The 21,045-nt window shown below is 43.4% G+C and overlaps 1 protein-coding gene across 2 annotated transcripts in view; it reads left to right on the forward strand.

Annotated features, from left to right (window-relative positions):
• TMEM233 (transmembrane protein 233) overlaps positions 1–16,943 on the forward strand; it is a 31,755-nt gene extending 14,812 nt beyond the window's left edge. Inside the window, exons 2-3 of one of the 2 annotated variants that reach the window (XM_015239689.3) lie at positions 8,101–8,237; positions 14,695–16,943. In XM_015239689.3, the coding sequence (XP_015095175.1) occupies positions 8,101–8,237; positions 14,695–14,701 (144 nt within the window). In that variant the 3' untranslated portion in view covers positions 14,702–16,943. Of the gene's footprint in view, positions 1–8,100; positions 8,238–10,038; positions 10,124–14,694 lie in introns of those variants that run through there. The other variant, XM_072952872.1, reaches the window with a different exon arrangement.
• Positions 16,944–21,045: the final 4,102 nt, after the last annotated feature.

Below are 21,045 nucleotides of genomic sequence, written 5' to 3' on the forward strand. Positions count from 1 at the left end.
TCTGGTGCTGGGTTATCAATAATGCATTAAACCTAGCTGTTGGGTTCTTTGGGACGTAATGAAGTAGTTACTGTGAAGGCTTTGTCAATGAATTTACTATCTTTCGCTTAACTTTGTAGCCCCTTAGCAAGTTGTGTTTGACAACAGAAACATTATTTGCTTCTCTCTCTCTCTCCCAGTCTCAGTTTTCTCATCTGTAAAATGGAGGATAAAATGTTTTACTCCCCTGAGGGTTAGTGTGAAGTTTCAATTATATGATGCACATAAAATGGTTAGGTCCTGGCACAGGATAGGTACTCCATAAATATTAACTATTATTTTAGCATGATAATTCTTTATTATAACTAACAGCTCTGGCTTCCCTCCAGCCTCAACTCATACCACCCCATCTTACCTCCCTCTCTCTCTGTCTCTGTCTCCCTCTCTCTCTGTCTCTGTCTCTATCTCTGTCTCTCGTGCCTACATTTCAGTCACACTGAGTCTTCTTTAGTACCTTCAGCAGAAAAGTTATTTTCCACCTCTGGACCTTGGCGCTTGCTGTTTTGTCTGCCAGGCATCCTCCTCCCCCTGTTTGCAGGTCTGGCTTCTTTGTCTTAAAGACCTGCCCCAACCTTAAGGAGAGCTCTCTCACCACCCTGTTTTTCTTACCTTAATAATATTGTGTAGTCTTATTTACTTTGTGTGTTTAATTAGGTATTTTCAGTCTTTACCAGCATGTAAGCTCCATGAGGGCAGGGAGCAGTCCTTGGCAGATAGCTGATGCTTAGTAAATAGTTTTTGAATGAATGAATGGCTTTTCATCCAGGACAGTGGTTTTCAACAATTCTCAGAATGACCTGGGAGGCTTTGGAAGAAATACTGATGCTGGAGCCTCATCCCCAGAGATCCTCATTCAGTTGATCTGGGATGGGGCTTGGGCATAGGAATGCTTATGAGCATTTTGGGGGCATAAGTAATTCTGAGGTGCAGCCACCAACATAGGGGAATAGAAAAAGTACAACTTCAGAGAGTTTCATCTTAGGTCTGCACCTAGCAGCCACCCCACAGGTGATGAGGTGATGCTGTCTCATCCGGGATCACGTGGGACGCAGTGCGCGTTCTGCTCTCAAGACCAGAGGGAACGGACAAAGCTCGTTCCGTATTTTCCTGGCTCAGGACAAGGGAGCAGCAGCTTCACCATTGATGTAAAGTGTCATGAATTCCAGGGACATCAGACCCATTGGTGTTCAACTCCAGTTATCAAAATGTATGGGTTGATTCTGGGTCTCTCCTTCTTGGAAATGTGGATGCCAGAAGTTACCTGTGCCTTCTGACAGGTAGCCAGGAGTCTCGGCTACATGGCCTCACAACAGTCTTGCTGGTCCCTGCTGCTGCCTTTTTGAAGTTGGGCGTAGAAACAGTCACCCTCATTTCTGGCTCCCAGACAGCCTTCCAGCTGGGATATTTGCGTAGCATGTGTCCATCTGGGGAAGGGATGTATAAATAAGCCTGAAATAGCTAGATGTAGTGACCGTGACATCATTAGTATTTACTACAGGAGAAAGGAACAAGTGTGACCTTTGCTGGCCCGAGGCAGCTGACCAAGACCTGGAAGCTCTTTTTGAGGTGTTGCAATGACTGTTACATTTTGCCAGCATAAGCCCGGGCTGAGAGAAAAGGGAAAAGGCACCACTGGGGACTCCTGAGGGCTTCATAAAATGAGTGAGGACAGCTCACTTGTTCTACATTCTGAGAAAAGTCCATTTGCCCCACAGAGGAGAGTGAAAACTGGAAAGGATCTTAAGGTCCTTTTTTAACATACTTTGCACGGTGAGCAGAGACGGCAAATTGCTACCTCACGCATGAAATAGGGTGTTTGGTTTATGAAATGATGAGGAACTCTCAGAGTTTGGAAAGGAATTCTGGCCACAAATCTAAGTTAAAAGACAGTGGATGTGAATATGGAGGAAGGATGTGACTCACAAAGGGTAATATGAGATAATTTCTTTGTGGTGATGGCCCCTCCAGTCCGTGTGGGACAAAATTTCATAGAACTATACATATGCCAAAAGAAAAAAAGGAGTACATACGAAAACTGATGAAATCTGAGTAAGGACTGTAACTGAATTAACAATGTCATGCCAGTGTCAATTTTCTGGCTTTGAGGCTTTGACAAATCTCTGTGGTTACTTAAGATTTCCTTCAGGGAAGTTTGGTGAAAGGTACATGGGACCTCTTGGTACTATCTTTGCAACTTTTTGTGAACCTTAAACTGTATCAACATAAAAGTTATAATTTAGGAAAAAAGACAATGGACCAGGAGAAACTGGGATACAATTTTGCAACACGTAGAAAAGATGAATGTGTGTTATCTTCTGCACTAGCCATAGAGCTGCCACTAGCTACATGTGATTATTGAATATTTGAAATAATGCCACCATTTTTAATGATAATAGCTTGGGCATGCTGGATTAAATAAAATACATATTATTAAAGTTAATTTTACCTTTTTGAATGTGACTACTAGAAAATTGTAAATTACACTTATATTAAATCCCATATAATACATACGTGTAGTGACTCCCATTGTATTTCTATTGCACAGTGCTGACCTATAATATATAAAGTTCCTACAAATGAGTAAGAAAAAGACACACCAATAGAAAACTAGACAAAAGGTTTAGGTATAAAATTCAAGAAGAAATACGCTTGACAAATAAACATTTATCCATCCATGTATTTATTAATTCAACAGGTATTTACGGATCTCTAGGCACTAAATATAAGTCAACAGGGAGAGTTTTACATAAGCTGGTCTGAGAAGGCCTCTGAGGAGGTGGCATTTGAGTGGAAGTCTTAAGATGACTTTATCTCATCATTAATCAAAGAAATGTTACTTTGAGATTCTTTTTCACCTATTAGAATGGCAGAAATAGACTGACAGTATACAGTGTTGGCAAAGATGGGGAGGAAAGGGCGCTTCAGTACTGTTAGTGGGAATGGAAATTTGTGTAGCCTTTTTGCAGTGCAGTGTGACTGTGTCTCCAAATGTAAACACGTCTACCCTTTGACTCCACAATCCCATTCCTAGGAATCCATCCTAAAAAGAGGCTCAAATGTGTACAGAAATATATGAATAAGGATGTCCACTGCAGCATATTATGTACTTGCCACAAACTTTAAATAACTGAAATGTGTTATCAGTGGGGTGTGACCATTTAATTAAGCAACTACTACAAAGCCATGAGAAAGAATGAGACAACTATCCTTGTGACTTTCCTTTGAAGTTGTTTGAAAACAAAAAGTTACCCCCCCCCAAAAGATGCGTCATGACAAATTAAGATTTTCCTCAAGAATACAGTGGATAATGCAGTGTTAGGAGGTTTATCAATGTACTTTAACTCACGACTGGAGGAAGAAAACAGGAATGGGGCAGACCTAGAAGCACTGGCTTGGGAAGCCGCCCACCCTATGAGTGGAAAAAAACCAAGTTGCACAACAGCAAGTATGGTGCTACTCACATTCTTGGAATAAGAGGAAAAGAAAAACAAAAAATAACAATAACAACAACAACTCAGAGAGAAAGAACCAAGTTAGCTACATGACTTTGGGCAAATCGCTTTAACGTCTTTGTGCCTCAGTTTTCCCATCAGTAAAATGGAAACAATAAAGCACTTGCCTCACATGGTTGTTAGGAGAAGTAACGAGGTAATCCTTGAAAAAGTGTTTAACACAGTGTCTGACACATAATAAGTGCTCAAAAAATGTTATCTGTTATCATTGTTTTGTCAAAGAAAACCCGGGGGCCAAAACAATTAGAAAAGAAAAGAAATTTGCTTGAAGAGAAATACAAGGGAGTCCAGCTTCCAAATGACCAGCCAGCCAAGTAGAAAGTCCAGCATAAGTATCTAAAGGAAACAAATGCAAAATTGCCAGGGTTACCAAGTTTTACATTACTCTGTTCATGATTTAAAGGAAAAAAAAAAGCAGAACAGTATCCTTCTCAAGAGATTACAGTATCCACGAAAGAAGTGACCTGTAAATTTAGGCATCCACATCCCAAAAGGCAGAGAAGAATTTGTCTCTGCCGAGATTTATGGGAAATACTCAAGGTTTCAGCATTGGAGGGATACAGCTCGCCAGACTACCCTGCTGTTCTCAGTTTGTTCTTGGTTTATCTCAGGATACAAGTTGCTGTTTCTCGTAACTGTGGTACGTGATGGGCTTAGTCATAATGAAAGCAGGACAAAGTGTCAGTTTTCCTTTCATATTATTCTTGGAGGAGGAAAAAAATCTAGAAGCAAATGCACCACACTGCTAACAACAGTTACCTTTGGGAAACAGAACTGGGAGAAGAGCTAACTATTTACTGTATGTGTTTCTGTAGCATTTGAATGCTTTACATGTTCACCAATTACATTCATAATTTGTGAAAGAGCGAATAAGATCATACAAATTTAAAATACCGAATCCATCCCATGTCTCTTTCTAGTTCTTCCACGGCACATGGGATAGTTTGCTTTTTAAGCTCTTCAGGAAAAGATTTATCAACCATGCATTTTCTCTAAAAGCCATTTCTGCCACTTCAGTCTGTGGCATCTGCCAAGAGACCCCTTAATACGCAGTTCCAGTTGGGAGAGGAAAGAATTACAGCCAGTGAATTGCATAGGGGGGGATCAATCTCCTCCCGCTTCATTGTTAGATCTCCACCCTGAAGCCCGAGCCCCCAGCCAATGAAGTCCTTCAGAGTGAAATCTGAGAATTCTAAAGTGTCCCACCCTCATCTCCCCCCATATCCTTGTATTTCCCCGCAGACTTACCCGTGGGCAGCCCCTTCTCCAAGCACCAGAGGAGGAAATAAATTCATCAGAGGACTCGGGGGGATAGAAGAGTCCACAGATATTGACAGAGGCTTCTTACCTGTTTTGAAGCTAACCGTGGACCCACTCCTGGGATGACTCCACATCTCCCTGAGGAGCCCCAGAGAGATGGTGAATTGCAGAGAGGAGGGTCACATACAAGATGCCAGACTGGCAACAGGTGGTGAAGGCTGGGCAGGATCTGCCCATGGTTTAACACCTGAGTCCCCCTTAGCCAGGTCACCAGCATGGGACCTGCAGCAGCCAACTCAAGGGGCCCAGGTAGCCCCCATCTCACCTGTGCTCACGGGCAATGCACAGGTGGGAGTGTACCTGTCAGTGTGGCACACATTAGCTGTTCCTTCCCACCGTTGTCACTGCTGCTGAGAACATGAGACTGTTCCTTCATCCAAACAACCAGGAGCTGACCACGTATGGGGGGTGGTGTGGGAGGTGTGTGTGTTGGGGGGAGTCTCAATTTTTCTCTGGTTACAGCAACACAAGTACAGCACCATGACTAATCTCAGAACCAGGTTTTCCCAAGTAACACAGCAGAATAATCAATTCCTCAGGAGAGTCTGAGTCTACATGATTTTAAGCTGAGTATAAGCCCACAACTTAGGGTTCTGGGATTCTATGTACTGACTTTGTGACAACTCTGAGACAGAGTTTCCTAAACTGGGGTCTCCAGATTCTGCTCTAGCAAGAGGTTGAGTCTGATCACCTGTAACTCTTAATAAGTAGCCCAGATGATTCTGTTGCACCCCAAGGGTCTCAGCTTGAGAGGAAGAACAAGACAGGTGGTGGCATTTCACAACAAAAGCTAACTTTCATTGTTCATTTACTATGTCCTGGGCCAGTGCTAACCACTTTGCACACGTTAACTCATTGGCTTCTCCAATAGGAAGGAGGTGTTACTACTATTGCCCCCAGTTTACAGATGAGTATACTGAGGCTTAAAAGCTTGATAACTTGCTCCAACTCTCACAGCTGATAAGATGCAGAGTTTGAGTTCAGATCTCTCTGCATTTAGAGCCCATGCTCTGTGACACACTTCGTTGGGTTAACTCTTAAGATGATGAGCATGTTGTCCCTGCAGGACGTTAAGGATAGCTGCTTAGTCCAAAGGTTTTCAATCCTGAGAAGCGTTTAAAAAAATATTGTGGCAACAAATCAGTGACCATCGATGGATGGACCAACAAAATGGATAGAGAAACAAAATATGATTATAACCCATACAGTGGAATATCATTCAGCCTTAAAAAGGAAAGAAACTCTGACACCAGTGACAACACAGATGAACCTTGAGGACATTATGCAAATGGAAATAAGCCAGACACAAAGAGACAGATATTGTATGATTCCACTCATGTCAGGTCCCTTGGGTTGTCAAATCTATAGAGACAGAAAGTAGAATGGTGGTTGCCAGGGCCTGGGTGGGGGCAGGAAGAATGCGGATTTTAGTGTTTGACGGGGACAGAGTTGGAGTCTGAGATGGTGGATGGTGGTGATGGCTGAGCAACAACGTGAATCTACCAAGTGCCACTGAATTGTGCATTCAAAACGTTAATATGGTAAATTTTATGTTATGCATATTTTACCACAATTAAAAAAAAAACTGGTATCTGGTTCCCACAACAGTTAAATCAGTCTCTCCAGGACAGGACCCAACAATCTATTTTTTTAAATTATATGTATGTATTTTTTAATTATATATATAATTTTATATATTTATATATAAGTGTGTATATGTGTGTGTGTGTGTGTGTGTATAAAATCCAGGTGTTTCTAATGGGCACACAGGGTTGAGAACTCCAGAGTTCAGAGCTCGGATTCTGGAGCGCACCCCGCCGGCAGTCCCTGGCCTTGTTGCAGGTTCCCACTCTGCCATTCACTCAAGAGGCCTGAAAGCAAGACTCATTGGGAAGGCAAGTCTCCCAGACTGTTGCTGACTAAGGTGGCCTGGGTCCAAGAATTAACGGAAGGTCCCAGAAGTAGAAAGCTCTGCAGTATACGGGGTGTTTCACTGGCCAGTACTTGTCTGCAGGTGCCTCATCCCCTTACATGAAGAGAAGTGGTTATTACTCCAGGGTTGTGATTTCATGATCAAGAGTGGAGGTTCCCACTGAAACGTATGCTTCGCGGCACGGGTCAGGTCACTCGGTCCATGACTTGTAAATGCGTGTTTCCAGTCTTCTTTGGGCTGCTGCACAACTTCTGGGGAATGATCAGCAGTGAGAGTTAGGATGAAGAGGGTTTGTTATAAGAGAGAAGGGCGTCCGGCCTGCAGTTCAGCAGCCGGCGCTCCCCGAGCTCCTTCGCTGTGCCTGGGACTCGACGATGCCCTCTGTGAACTCCCATTCCATAGGGAAATGGACACATTCATTCAGCTAAAACACATTTCTCCAGCTCCTACACTGAACCAGACCCCGCTCAAAGGGGCGCAGAATCAGCAGGGTTGCTCTGCTGAACCCAGGGACAGCGTTGACGTTGCTGGGTCACGGGGAAGCCTGCGGGGAACTCGGAGGAGAAGCCAGAGTGGCTAGGATGCTGGGGATGAGTTGCTACTATTTACCAAGCAGTACAGAAGTGTTCCAATATTTTAACAGCTGGGAAAGCTGTATGAGCAGGTGCCAGATGACTGGCAGCTTGGCTTGGGCGTAGAGGTGAACAGTTCAGCCAAGGTCCCTGACCGTCTGCTGGAGGAGTAGGCAATCTTTTTCTGTCATGGACCAAATAGCAAATATTTTAGTGCTTGTTAGCAATGTGCTGTCTGTCCCAGCTACTCAACTCTGTTATTGTGGCATAAGAGCAGCTACAGACAATAGTAAATAAATGGGTGTGACTGTGTTCCAAACAAACTTTATTTACAAAAATAGCAGGCGGGATTTGGCCATAGTCTGCAAAGTGCTTGTTCTAGAGGATGAGACAGACATACCCATTCATCCTTTCACTGTACAAATATTTATCACATGTCTTCTACATGACAGATATTGTACTGGGCGGTGGATGATGGTCCCTGCCCATGTAGCACTTATACTCTGATGGGTGTAACCAAATCAGACTTTTCAATTTGCTACAATAAACTTTAAAATGAAAGTAACCAGGAAATACAGAAGGGGACGTTAACTCAGACAGGAAGTTCAGGGAAGGCTTCCTGGAGAAGGTGGTAACCATGTCACCTGCTCAGATCAGCCTGAGAAGCACATATCTTTCCTTGCAGGATGTTTGTCATCACCAGCTCTTCCTTTGTGTCCCCCAGTCTCTGAACAGCTACAACGACGGAGACATTGAAGGAGCCAGGCGTCTCGGGAGGAATGCCAAGTGGGTGGCCGTCGCCTCCATCATCATTGGCCTTCTCATCATCGCTATTTCTTGTGCAGTTCACTTCACACGGAAGTAAGTAGGCTTTCTGAATCCCTCCCGACTTAAAATGCCTTTTCTTGAATGCCCACTGGAGTCAGTTAGGATGGTTAGATTGTGATCCAGTAACAATCTCAAACAAAAGAGTCCTCATGTTTTCTTCACTGCTGTTACATGGGCCATGCAGGTTTGTGGAAGCGCTCTCCTCCACACCGTCACTCAGGGTCTGGGCTCTCCCAAGCTTTGCCATCTTGTTGCTGTTCTATCAAAACAGACGGCAGCAAACTTTTCCTATAAGGAGCCAGAAAGTAAATATTTTAGGCCACTGTCACCACCTCAGTTGCAACTACTTAACTCTGCCATTATGGTAATACCCACTTAATAACACTGTTGTGAAGGTTCATTAGATGATGCCTAGAATGTGTATAGGTTGGTATCTGTTCCTTAGTTGTGCACAAAAAACACAAACCACGTGTTAATTCTGTTATTACTATTATTACCAATATGACTGGGGAAGGACCTAAGAATTTAAGATGCTTTGTACTCATGAGCCAAACTCAAAGGATGGTGTTCCAGGAGAATGAGGCTAAGTCTTGGCCCAACTCCTGGGGACTTGTGAAAATACATACTGCTCAGATCGGTGTTTGAGCTAAGTGGTTATAAACATAGCAGCTGACACCAACATAGAACTTGCCATGCGCCAGGTTCTCTTCTAAGCTCTTACATGCATTAATCCTCATTGAATCCTCACAGTAACCCCAAGAAGCAGGTGCCCCCATTTTTGCAGATGAAGAAACTGAGGCTCAGAGAAGTGAAGTGGCTTGCTTGGTGTCTCATAGCTCATTAGTGGTAAAGGCAGGGGTTTAAGCATGGGATGGTCAGGCTCTGGAAAATGTTCTTAACCACAGTACCACACAGCCTCTAAGCCAACATGTCCTTTCCATGACACCCAATAACAAAGGCCAGGAGGTGGCACCCACCTGTCACTAACTCCAGAATTACCTCTCTGGTGCTGGGGTGGTGAGGGTTCAACTTACCAAAAAAATGTGATGAGTTAGGGCCAAGGGTAACTAAATTAACAGGCTGCAGGAGTTAGGCAGGGAACACAGATGCAATGAACAGCTTGGTTGTGGGACAATAGGGAGCAGCGGGGACTGTGGCGAGAGTGGTGAGCACAGTTTAAAAGGAGCAGCTGCCGCTCTGCTCCAGCTACTTGCTGCCACTTAGAACACAGACCTCATGGGCCCATTTTTCAAAAGACACTGGAAAGCTAGGTCTTTATTTTATATCTCCTGATTTTCAGACATGACAATCAATTCACATTGCTACTAATGTTTCTCATCTGAAGAGGAAGCACTGATGTTTCTATGCTTGTGATTGAGGTTTTGTTAGTAGCAATAAAGGACAGGCAGGAAGGTCACCTCTCCACCTCTTCTCCCTGAGGGGAAGTGTTTCGCAGTGGTCAGAGCCTGGCCCTCAGCAGCAGTTTTGCCAGGATTCAAATCCTAGCTTCACTACCCAGATTTCCCTGGCTTGTTATTAAACTCCCTGTGCCTCAATTTCCCTCTCTATAAAATGAGGATGGAATTAGTTCCTCATCTGTGTGGCCAGGTTCCTTTTACATACCTTTCCTTCCTTGTTCTCAAAGAGAACAAAAAATGTTTTCCAGAGTTAGAATCCCGTGGAGAAGCTCGAATTTAAAGGCTTTGTCGTGTGTGTGTGTGTGTGTAAGAGAGAGCAAGAAACTAGCCCTTAGTGAATGAAATCAATTTTATCTTCCGTGAAGACTAATAAAAAGGCCAGTTTCTCAGTAATCCTTTGAAATAAAATTTCCCAGCTTGGGTTCCTGGAGGAATTGAATAGCAGTGTGGAATTACTAAGGCAGAAGCCCCCAGACTTGGGGCTGCGGAAGTTACCTGGAGGGGGTTTAAAAGAAATTGACCTCGGAGCCCTGCCTCGAAGGATTCCAACCCCCTACGTCAGAAGTGAGGCCCAAGAGTCTGCATGTTCAAGCTCCCCAGCCTGAGGCTCCGGTGATCAGAAGACCACTGCGCCAAACTTCCTCCCTCCCAAATCTAAAAGGAAGGAGTCACTAACAGTAGCCGGCTGTTAACAGAGTGGTCAGTTTTCATTGACATCAGCAAACTCGTCATTCTGATGTGTTACATCTAACTCAGGGCCAAGGAGGGGAGTCAAGTTACCGCCTCCGAGATGTACCCACAGGAAGGCGCTTTTGTAACAATCTAAGAGGCAGCAAAAACTTCTTTGAGGGGCTGGGAAAAATCTAACTTTGGGGAAGACCTAGGCCAGAGATAAGACCAAAAGCTTTGAATATGTGAGTTTTCTGGGTTTCATCCAAAAAAACTGCCTGAAGTAAACTATTGCCTTTTGAAAATTCTGAAGTCCTGCCTTTAAAAAGAAATTCCTTATCCCTATTAAGAAAAATGTAATTAATCTCTTCTCCCTCAAATGACTGATATCTCAGATAGTTCACTTTCTTGAAATAGACTGAGGCAATGAGAGTCATTACCCAGACTCATAAAAAGTATCTCATTCATCTTAATTTTTTTCCTGCCAGTTTTGAGATATAATTGACATAGAGCACTGCATAAGTTTAAGGTATATAGTATAATGATTTGACTTACGTACATCATGAAATGATTGTCACATAAGTTTAGTGAACATCTTATCAGCTCACACAGATACAAAATTAAATAGAAAAAAATATTTTTCCTCGTGATGAGAAGTCTTAGGGTTTGCTCTCTTAACCACTTTTGCATATAACATACCCCAGTGTTCACTATATTTATCACATGGTACATTACACGCCAAGTACTTGTTTATCTTATAACTAGACGTTTGTACTTTAGACCACCTTCATCCAGTTCTCCCTCCCCGCCAGTCTCCACCTCTGCTAACCACAAATCTGATCTCTTCTTCTGTCATTCATTCTAATTTTACAGGCTATCTGTGTAAGCCGCATCGTTGTTGGAGCAAAGTAGTAGTTTCATGACATCAAATCCATTAGAACTGGGAATCACTGAACTAAAATATTCAACAGTTTTAGATAGGATGCTGAGCTGGCAGAAGAGAAGTTCTCTGGTCCAAACGGAATCAGAAAATTGCAGTCTCTTGGCGTTATAAAGTTCCCTGCCCTCAACTTACTAGGGAAGGTGCAGAAATGAATCACAGAGGTGAAACATTTAAATATTGCAGCCGTCTATTTATGGATCCTGATCCTTCACATGCCCAGCCTAAGTCAACATATCTGCAGGCTTTTACTTTCTGCTGATGCCTGAGGACTGAGGCTAGATTAGGTTCTTCTAGGGGTGTTTCACAGACCGCAGGTCTCAGAGCCACCTGTGACAGATTCAGCTGGGATGCTGGTGAAAATGCAGATTCCAGAACCCGAGTGGCCCTGAAATATGCATTATCAGCACTGCCAATCTCCCTGAAATAGTTCTAAGTATTCTAACATTGTAGAAACACTATACTAAGGCTTTGTGTTACGTGGAGAACATTTTTACCTAGGTGGACATATGCCACAAAATAGGACTTTTTCTCATTCCTAAGCTGCCTGGAAGAAGCTTCAGTGATGGCTGCTTCCCCAGCCCTACTCCCCAGAAAGTTTACACACACACCCCCAGCTTTCCTCTTCCCCCTCTCCTTGTGATCAGGCTCGTGGTCATATCACTGATGCTTGACTGAATTCAGTGGAAATTCCATAGCAGCAAAACCAGCTGTGACCAAACTTGGATGTCAGGGAGACAAGTGTTGACTACCACAAATATGAGAAATGACATCAGTGGAATTTCATCTCACTCAGGGTTGAAGTTACAATGTCAGGGCATAAGGTGAGCTTTGAGTATAATCAAAATTAATCTTAGAAGCATCCATAGGAGGGTGCCCTATTAGAGACTCACCGACCATCTCTTGATCAGCCCAGCGTAGCCAGTGATCCATCCAGTGTTGGAAGAGGTGATGTTCCACCCTCTGTGCTCAGCAGGAGTCATACACCCATCCATGCTCATAAGCACTGAGTGACCTGGTGGCCAGAATCACCATTTAAACAGCTGCTCCTGTCTTTTTGAGGAACAAAAAGTTGGTTTCTATCAGTTAGATGCACATACTTTGCAGTTCACTGAGCTTACATCTCTGGGTGGTCTTATAGGTACCGAAACAGCCAGACACAACCCCACCATGTATTTAAAAAGCTTGTTCATCATTCTTAGGAATAAGAGCTTTCTTGCTTCATGGTTTCCATTAAGGAAGAACTTGACTTCTAAGGTTAAGGGTCCCAGACTGTCTCCCATTAGTAGGTTCTGAGTTAGCAGATACTAACCCATCCTGTACTGCAAAGCTTCTGTCTTACTAGTAGAGTGGAATGAATTCTTTTCTGGCCTCAAAATATCCTCCCCTTGCATTAGAATTGGAAATAAGCATATATACCAGGGCAAATAAGAAGCAAGAAATTGGCCTCCTTGCGAAAACGTAAGCACAGATCTGTCTTCTTCCCTGTATTACTGGCTGGTGTAAGGCTTCCCGGGCATTGTTTTGCACAGATATGTCAGAGAATTTTTGTGATCCCATGAAAAAATGGGGAATGTAACCTATTTCCAGAAGGTCAGGAGGGCCTTTCTTCATTGGTTTGAGTAAGTTGAGGTAAAGAAAAGTCATCAACAATGGGAATATTTTTGCTTTGAAAAGGATGTAAACTGATGAGACATTAACAAGGAAATCAGAATAAGCATGAAAAAGATGTTCAACTTCTCCAGTAATCAGGGCAACGCAAATCAAAGCAACAATGAAATACTATGTATGTATGTGTGTATATATATATGAATACATCAATACTATAATATAGACTAAAGTATGAAATTTTATATGCCAGATTGAAACATGGATAATAAGAACATGGATAGGTTGACGAGAGCGTGAAGCATTGGATACCACACTGTTGGTGGAACGGTCTTTGGGAGGTCAATTTGGATGTTCTCATTAAACTTTAAAATCTGTGTGCCTGCCCAGTTCTACTTTTCAGTGTCACAAAAAGGCATGTAAAACAGTAATTCTCCTCCCTACACATTAAAACCACCAATGCCCAGGGCCCACCCTGGACCAGTTAAAATAAAATCTCCGGTGATAGGGCCAAGCTTTGGGAGGTTTAGGGCCCTCCACATGGTTCTAAGATGCAGCCCGGGATGAGAACCAAGGATATACAGTGATGTTCGTTGAAGCTCTGTTTGAAAGAGAAGAAACCTTGAAACCACCTAAATGTCCATTGGTAGAAAAATGGTTAAATACTCAGTGGTTTATTCCCAGGACAGAATACGACACTGCAGTTTAAACATGGAAACCTCTCCCTTACTGTGGCTTTATAAGGCCTCAGATGAACTCGTAGCTGCTTCTCTGTCTTCTTCCCAGCACTCTCCCCCTTACTCCTCCACTTTAGCCACACTGAATTCTTCCCTCTTCTTTGAGCAACACAGGTATGCCACGGGGCCTTTACACTTGCTGGTCCCTCTACCTAGAATTTTCTTCCTCCTGATATTCACATGGCTTGTTCCCATCTCTCTTTGGGATGCTTGCTCGTATGTTACCTCAGCAGAGAGGCTACCCCTGACCAACTTCTAAAATGTCACCCACAGCCCCACCTCTCTTCGATCTGTCTCTTTATCCAACTTTACTTTCTTCCTAGTACTTACATCTCCCTGAAAAATTTTATGTGTATAAATATATAAATGTGTTTTACATATATGTAATGGTCTTTTTTCCTCCTACTGAAATGAAAACTCCAGGAACATTTTCATTTCATTTCTGTCATTGCCCGTTATAATAGAGCATAACATGTAAGGGCGATGACTGTGAAGCTAGACCACTGGGGTTTAAATCTAAGTGCCTGTGTGCCCTTGGGCATGTCTTTTAACCAGTCTGTGCCTCTGTTCTCTCATCTATAAAATAAGGATAAAACAGTACTTACCTCACAGGGCTGTAAAGACTTGTATAAAGCCTGGCACGTGGTACCCACTGTGTAATTACTGGGTATTGTTATCACCAGCACCTAGAGCAGGGCATGGCATGTAAATATTTATTGAATAAGTGAATGTGTTTAAATAAATAAATAAACACACACACATGATGAATTTCTAAGTGCATACTTACGGATTTGAATATAATTCTGGAGGATGCACTCCAAATGCTAACAGTGCTACTAACCCTTGAGAAGGAGCATATGATTTGGCTATATCTGTATCATTTGGGGTTTTGCATGTGCCACATGTAAAACAAAATATGTTTCCAAATACGTTACTCAAACAGAAGCCAGTGCTTAGGCTCATAAGTATCCCAGTCTGCAGGTGCATGTCACCACGGGTTGAATCAGGGTAATCACCACCGAGGGAGGAAGCGCTGGGTGAGGAGGCTCTGTCTGCTGCCTGCCTGTCTGTCTCTTTCCTTCTCTCTCTCTCTCTCACTTTGTCTCTTGTGCACACAGTGCCTGAGCAGCCAGCAGTCGGCCACAAGCACTGGAGAATGGACTCCATCCGCACACACCCCAGAGGAGTTTCTGAGGAATGGATCCTTGACTTCAGACTGTGAGATCTTTTCCTCCAGGACTCTCCAGAGGCAGGTCCCTGGCAAATGAACTCAAAAAGAAAGAAAAGAAAAGAAAAGAAAAAAAACCCTCCAAAATTTAGGAAAACCAAGCAGCACAGCCAATCAGCCAGAGTCACTGATTTTTTCTTAAAAAAAAAAAAAGGGGGGGGTGAAGGTGGGAAGTCAAGTCTGTCTTTCAGTTTATCCAAAGCCATTGTGTTCTTGTGTCCATTCCTCTTCTCGAGAGATGAGCCTCAGAAAGTCTCATTTCTTTTAACGCGGGCTGAGGTGGAGGTTCCAGATCTGGGAGGAGAGGGAGGTTCTAGGAGGAGCACGGGATGCTGGTGTCTGCAGTGCTGAGCACACCCGGAGCGTGTCTGATGTCGCCGAATACAGCTGAACTTTTGCATTGTTTCCTTTTATGTTTACAGCTGTAGCTTCACTTCAGTCTTCAGTGGCTTCTCCTCCATAAGCCCCCAGAGTTTACCATCCTGTCATCAAAGACACAAATGAAAGGACTTCCTGGTCTTTTGTCTTGGCCTCACTTTTCCTAATGCCCCCCCCCCCGCCGGCTTGCATCCACCATTGGTCATCTTGACCGCAACCTCATTCTTCAAACAGACTCTGAGAATGTACTTAGTGGTCAGTGGTAGGTACACGAGCACTTTTGCCCTCCTAGTTTGGGGAATATACTGGCTGTGTTTATGGGATGTGCTTTTTTTTCAATCTCTCTCTGTCTCTGTGTTTCTCTCTCTCCTCCCCCCATCACTTCTCTTTAGCAAGTCTCAGGCAAGATCTTTGATTTTCCTGATGCCACCTGGAAATGTCACCCTCTGTATTCATTTTCTGCCAAACGTAACCCCCTTAGCTGTGACTGCTCTGGTTTAACAATGCCATTATTCTGCCTGCCAGAACACGCGAGCCCCGTGTGCGAGACCTACCACTGGTGGGACACAGAGGTCTTTTTTTTTTCCTTTGCGGGGGTAGAGGTAATTAGGTTTATTTATTTGTTCATTTTTAGAGGAGGTACAGGGGCTTGAACCCAGGACCTAGTGCATGCTAAGCATGCACTCTGCTACTTGAGCTATACCCTCCTTCCAATGAAGATAATTTTTAAGTCATTTACAGCCACAATATTAAGTGACACTGAATCACAAAGAATGCTTCCCCTTTTCTGTTCTTTTTCAGCCCTGATTACAGCTCGGAGAGTCTCTGTTCCGTGCTCACAGGTCTTTAGCGCCTTTCTGATCCTTTGGCTCTTTTCCCTTCTTATTAAAAAAAGAGGAGTCCTCAGGTTCAAAGTCTTCTGTTTAGATGGAACTTAATAACTTCATGGGTTTTGTTTTTATTCTATTCATTTTATTAGTTACCTTCCATTTGTGGCTCTCCACTTAGGGATGTGCTATATACCTTTTCTGTTCAAACACATTTACTCAAGAAAAGTGAGTGGATTCAAAGAAGGTACCAAGTGGTTAACACAACAGGTGATTGGTATATCTGTCAAAAATAACTTCAAAACTAATATTAGAAATAGTGATAACGAACCTTCCTGAGCAAGAGAAAAGGCAGCTTACTCTACGTGAATGAACAAGAGGCGAAGTCAGAACATCTGAGTTTGCCATGCCTTTTTCTGCCACGAACTAGCAGTGCACGCTGATTTTAGGCAAGTTTCTTCAAGTTTCTTCTGCGCCTCAAACTTCTTCGTCTGGAAAATGGAGATAAGAACACCTGTCTACTTCACTCAGAGTGTCGGTATGAGAATCAATCACCGTAATAGATACGATTGCCCCCGGAGGGAAATTCTAAGTGCTTTACAAGTACGAAGCCTTATTCTTAGATTATTGTGAATCTCAGGCACTTATTAAAAACCCTGGACCCTAGCAAAAAAAAATAAACGTTGATGGACAACAGATTCCACCTGTCATTCCACCCAGATGTCCGTCATGAGCCAGCACTTGTCCCCGGAGGACACTGAGTCAGGGACAGCCGTTTTCAGCACACAGAGATCCTGGCATCATTCCAGTATATCGGATCCTGATTTCTGTTTCTCACGCCTTGTTTTCTGTTTGTTTGTATTTGAGTCCCTAATCTTTTATCCAAATCAAATGAAGTGTTGCTGAGAGGCAGAATAAAAATGGTTTTAAGTAAGCCTGTTTACCACAGCGTGTACATTATGTTTTCTTGGGAATCTCGCAATCTTCTCGTAACTGAAATGAGCTCACTCATCCTAGCCTCACCTTGTAAGGAAGACCATAGAGCAGCCGGGGTTGGGGCTAGAGAGGGGTCATCTCAAAATAACTTACAGCCTGAAGTGCCCTTCTAGGAGGCATTGAAAATGTTGGTCCCACTAAAGTCACTAAGTGAGAACCCTGGGATGAAGATGGGGGTCTGATTTTTTTCTAGGCCCCCAGGGCCTGGCAGAGAGCTTTAATGTTGACAAAATGAGATGATGGTCTTCTCCAGGGCCTCCTGCAAGGCTGAGGTCGTCCCTGCACCACTCCAGAAAGTACACTTAGAAAGTGGATTGACCAAGTGAATCAGCCGGGGGACTCTTTGAGCAGCCAGTGACAAAAAAATGGCTACAGTAAAATGAGTTTACTTGTTCATATAATTGATAAATTCCAGGGATGGCTTCAGGTATGGCTGGATCTTGGTGCTCAGCATTATTAAGAGCTTTTCCCTATTTCTCAACTTCAACTTCTTGAGAACACTGGTTTCATAGTGGCACAGTGGCTGCCAGCAGCTTCGGATTTCTTCCTACCAGCTAAGCAATGCCTGTGGAAATAAAGTAACTCTTCTGTAGTAGCTACAAGAGAAAAAAAGTTTCATTTTGAAATAATGCGCAATTGATTCAGAGCAGGAACCAAATCATCAGAATGCATGCCAGCCTTTAAGGAAAAAGTGTGGCCACCCTTTCCAGCACAAATTGATGCTGTGGCCAAGGGTGTGTGGTACCCTCTTTGGCTAGAACTGGGTCACAATTCAGCCAGCAGAACTGAGGATGAAGTCATCTCCACGCAAACTTTACGGATTGAGGGTGTGAGAAGGGTGGTTTCCCAAAGGAAAACTAAAGTGTTTTTACCAGAAGGAGAGACAGGTGCTGAGCAGAGAAAAAAACAACCACTGTCTGCGTTAAGCAGGCTGCTGCTTACTGTGCCTGTCACAAGCAGTCTTAAAGTCATTTAATAGCTTTTCAAACAATTTCTCCATTCTGTTGTCACTCTCATCCATTTCCTCATCCAACCAGGATTGACAGAGCACCTGTTCAACCATAGAAACTGTTGGAGATTCCAATAGGATAAAGAGAGACCCCCTAGGAAGTGTTCACAGGCCAGTGGGGAACAGGCGCACATAGAAACAACAGGGAGGGAATGTGAGAGTGCTAAGACAGGCAGGAACAGTGTGATGCAGTCACTGTGCAGGAGGGAGCACTGGCTGGACCCAGGGGGCAAAGCCTCAGAGGTGTCCCTGCCCCCCTGCCTCTGTGCGTTGCTAAGGCTGATAACGGCTACAGCCCTTGAAGTGGCCCTGTCTTTGCCCACAAGTTATGGGCAGAAGCAGATGCAGACATAAAAGCGCTGACCTCAGCTCCTGGATCAGCAGAGTATCTTTGGCTCACACCAGGACAGCTGCATTCAGCAAAACAGCATTATGAATGTATCTTGATACGTAACCCTAGATCTGGGCTTCTAAATATAAGAGACAGTTTGGGGCCACTGATTACATACATATATGTATATTCTAAGACAGCATCCACATTCATTAGTTACTACCGATCCTTAAAAAAATACTCATGGATGTTGAATATTTGAGCCCGGGGAGTTACCCTATAAAAACAGGTCCCTGAACCGAGACACTCTGAATTCTGATTTGACAAATGCAAACATGCCTGATACCCAGGCACCTCGCAAGCATCGTCCCTAGAAACGCCGCAGAAGGAAGGATGCCCTTTGCAGTAGATGCTGACTGGTTATTTGTTCCAATAGAGATTGACTTATCAGGAGTCAGAAGAGGGAAGTACAAAGTTGCCTTTGTGTGTTTTTTTTGTGTCAGGCATCTGGGTCTCATTTTATGTACTGGTTCCAAACTTCAGACAAGCGGCCAGGTCAAATCTGATGATCCAGTCAAAACATTTTCATCTCTCTTCCTGTCCGAGTGCACACTTCCCAGTCCCAGTTCACAGTCTTAGACTTCAAACAAGGACAGTGCTTACAACAGTGCTGGGTACGCAGTAAGTACCCTGCAAGCATTAACTACTATTATTGTTACGGAATCTGCAGCCACTTAAAAAATGAGGGAGCTCAGTATGTGCTGACGTGGAGAGAGACACTGAGGGGGAAAAGTTCCAATGGTGTCAGCTTTTTAGAGGAGAGAAATACAAGCAAATACTTTTCCTGGAAAAAAAATACAATGATAACAAAATGTGCCCCCAAAGAGTATACAAGAAACTCACAACAGGTTATTTTGCGAGAAAAGATATAGGGGTGTAGGGGAAAGGGTGAGGGGAATTTTTTTTTAATTCAATACCTCCTACACTACTTGAAGTTTTCACTATGTTCATTCATACTGAAAAATACATGGAGGGAGGGTATAGGTCAGTGGTAGAGCGCATGCTCAGCATGCACAAGGTCCTGGGTTGAATCCCCAGAACTTCCATTTAAAAAATATAGAAAATACAGACGTTTAATTTTTTTGGAAGACTGCGGCAACGTTTCTCTTTGCTCTTTATTGCCACCTAGGGGTGGCTAGAGGCATTGCCTGCTGTTATCCTCATTCACTATTTAATAAGAGATCCCACCTTCTTGATTTAGAATCTTAACCAAGTGATTCACAGCCTCCAATCTTCAGATGTTAAATGAGTTTGGTAACAATAAGAAACATGGGTCCATAGCTGTAAAAGTCAGTATGATGCTGAAAAACAAAACAAAAGCAAAACAAAACAAAAAGCCCAGGCTAGTTTGCTCTCCTTCTCTGAATGATCATTCCAGCTTTGTATTTATAATCTTGATGAGCCTGACCCCATATGATCTTACCCCTTACCCAGTGGTCTATCCACAATGCCTACATTTCTACATCAGTCTGGTTGCCTGCATTTGAATACTGGTTCCAGAACTTCCTAGCTGTGTGACCTTGAGCATGACACTTCACCTCTCTGAGCTTCAGTTTCTTCATCCGTAAACTACAAGTGATAACAGCAGTAGGACTGTTGGGGTGGAGGGATTACAAGTTGATCTGTCAAGCACAATGCCAGGCACATAATGGGGCTTGATAAACAATTTTCACTGGTTAATACCTATAGTCTTCAAACCTCAGCTTAACTGCTGCTTCTTCCTGGAAGCCTTCCTTGACCTCCTGGCTAAGTCACATCCCTCTCACTAGGTCACATTTCTTCCTAGCATTTGTCACGGATAACTACTGGATGATTGTTTGCTTAGCATTTCTCTTCCCTTCCAGATCTAAGCACCATGAGCACAGAGCCTGGGTCTGGTTTCTGCCCATCATTCTAACCCCAGTGCCTACCACAGTGCCTGGCAGAGAGTAGTTGTGCCATATGCAATTATTGATAAAGAAATGAATTGATGAAGTTAGACAACTGAAGGCCTCTTAAAAAACTGGTGTTAACTAGAACGAGTGCCATGACTAGGTTCCGATGGGCTGAGTCACATGTGTCATGAGACACAGTGGGAGAACCTGGGGTGGAGGGGGTTACCCTGCAAGATGGTTTGCACGAAGTGACCTGGAAAAAGGGTAGCTGTACACCTCTACCATGTCTCCTAGGACCAACCTTAGCTGTGTTCTTTTTAATTGAGGTGAAATTCACATAACATAAAATAAACCATTTTGAAGTGTACAACTCAGTGACATTTAGCACATTTTCAGTGTCATGCAATCACCATCTATATTGAGTTCCAGAACATTTTCATCCCCAAAAGGAAAACCCTGTACTCATTAAGCAGTCATTCACCATTCCCTCTTCCCTCCGCCCCTGGCAACAACCAAACTGCCTTCTATTTCTACGGTTTTGCCTATTCTGGACATTTTCCATAAATGGAGTCATATATTATGTGGTTTTTCTGTGTCTAGCTTCCTGCACTTAGTGTGATGCTTTCAAGGTTTACGCATCTGTAGCATATATCAGTACTGCATTCATTTTGATGGCTGAATAATATTCCACTGCATGGATACACTTGGATACACTACAGTGTGTTTATCCACTTATCTGTTGATGGAGAATTGCTTTATTTCCACC

Source organism: Vicugna pacos, chromosome 32, assembly GCF_048564905.1.
Source record: "Vicugna pacos chromosome 32, VicPac4, whole genome shotgun sequence".
Lineage (NCBI taxonomy): Eukaryota > Metazoa > Chordata > Mammalia > Artiodactyla > Camelidae > Vicugna > Vicugna pacos.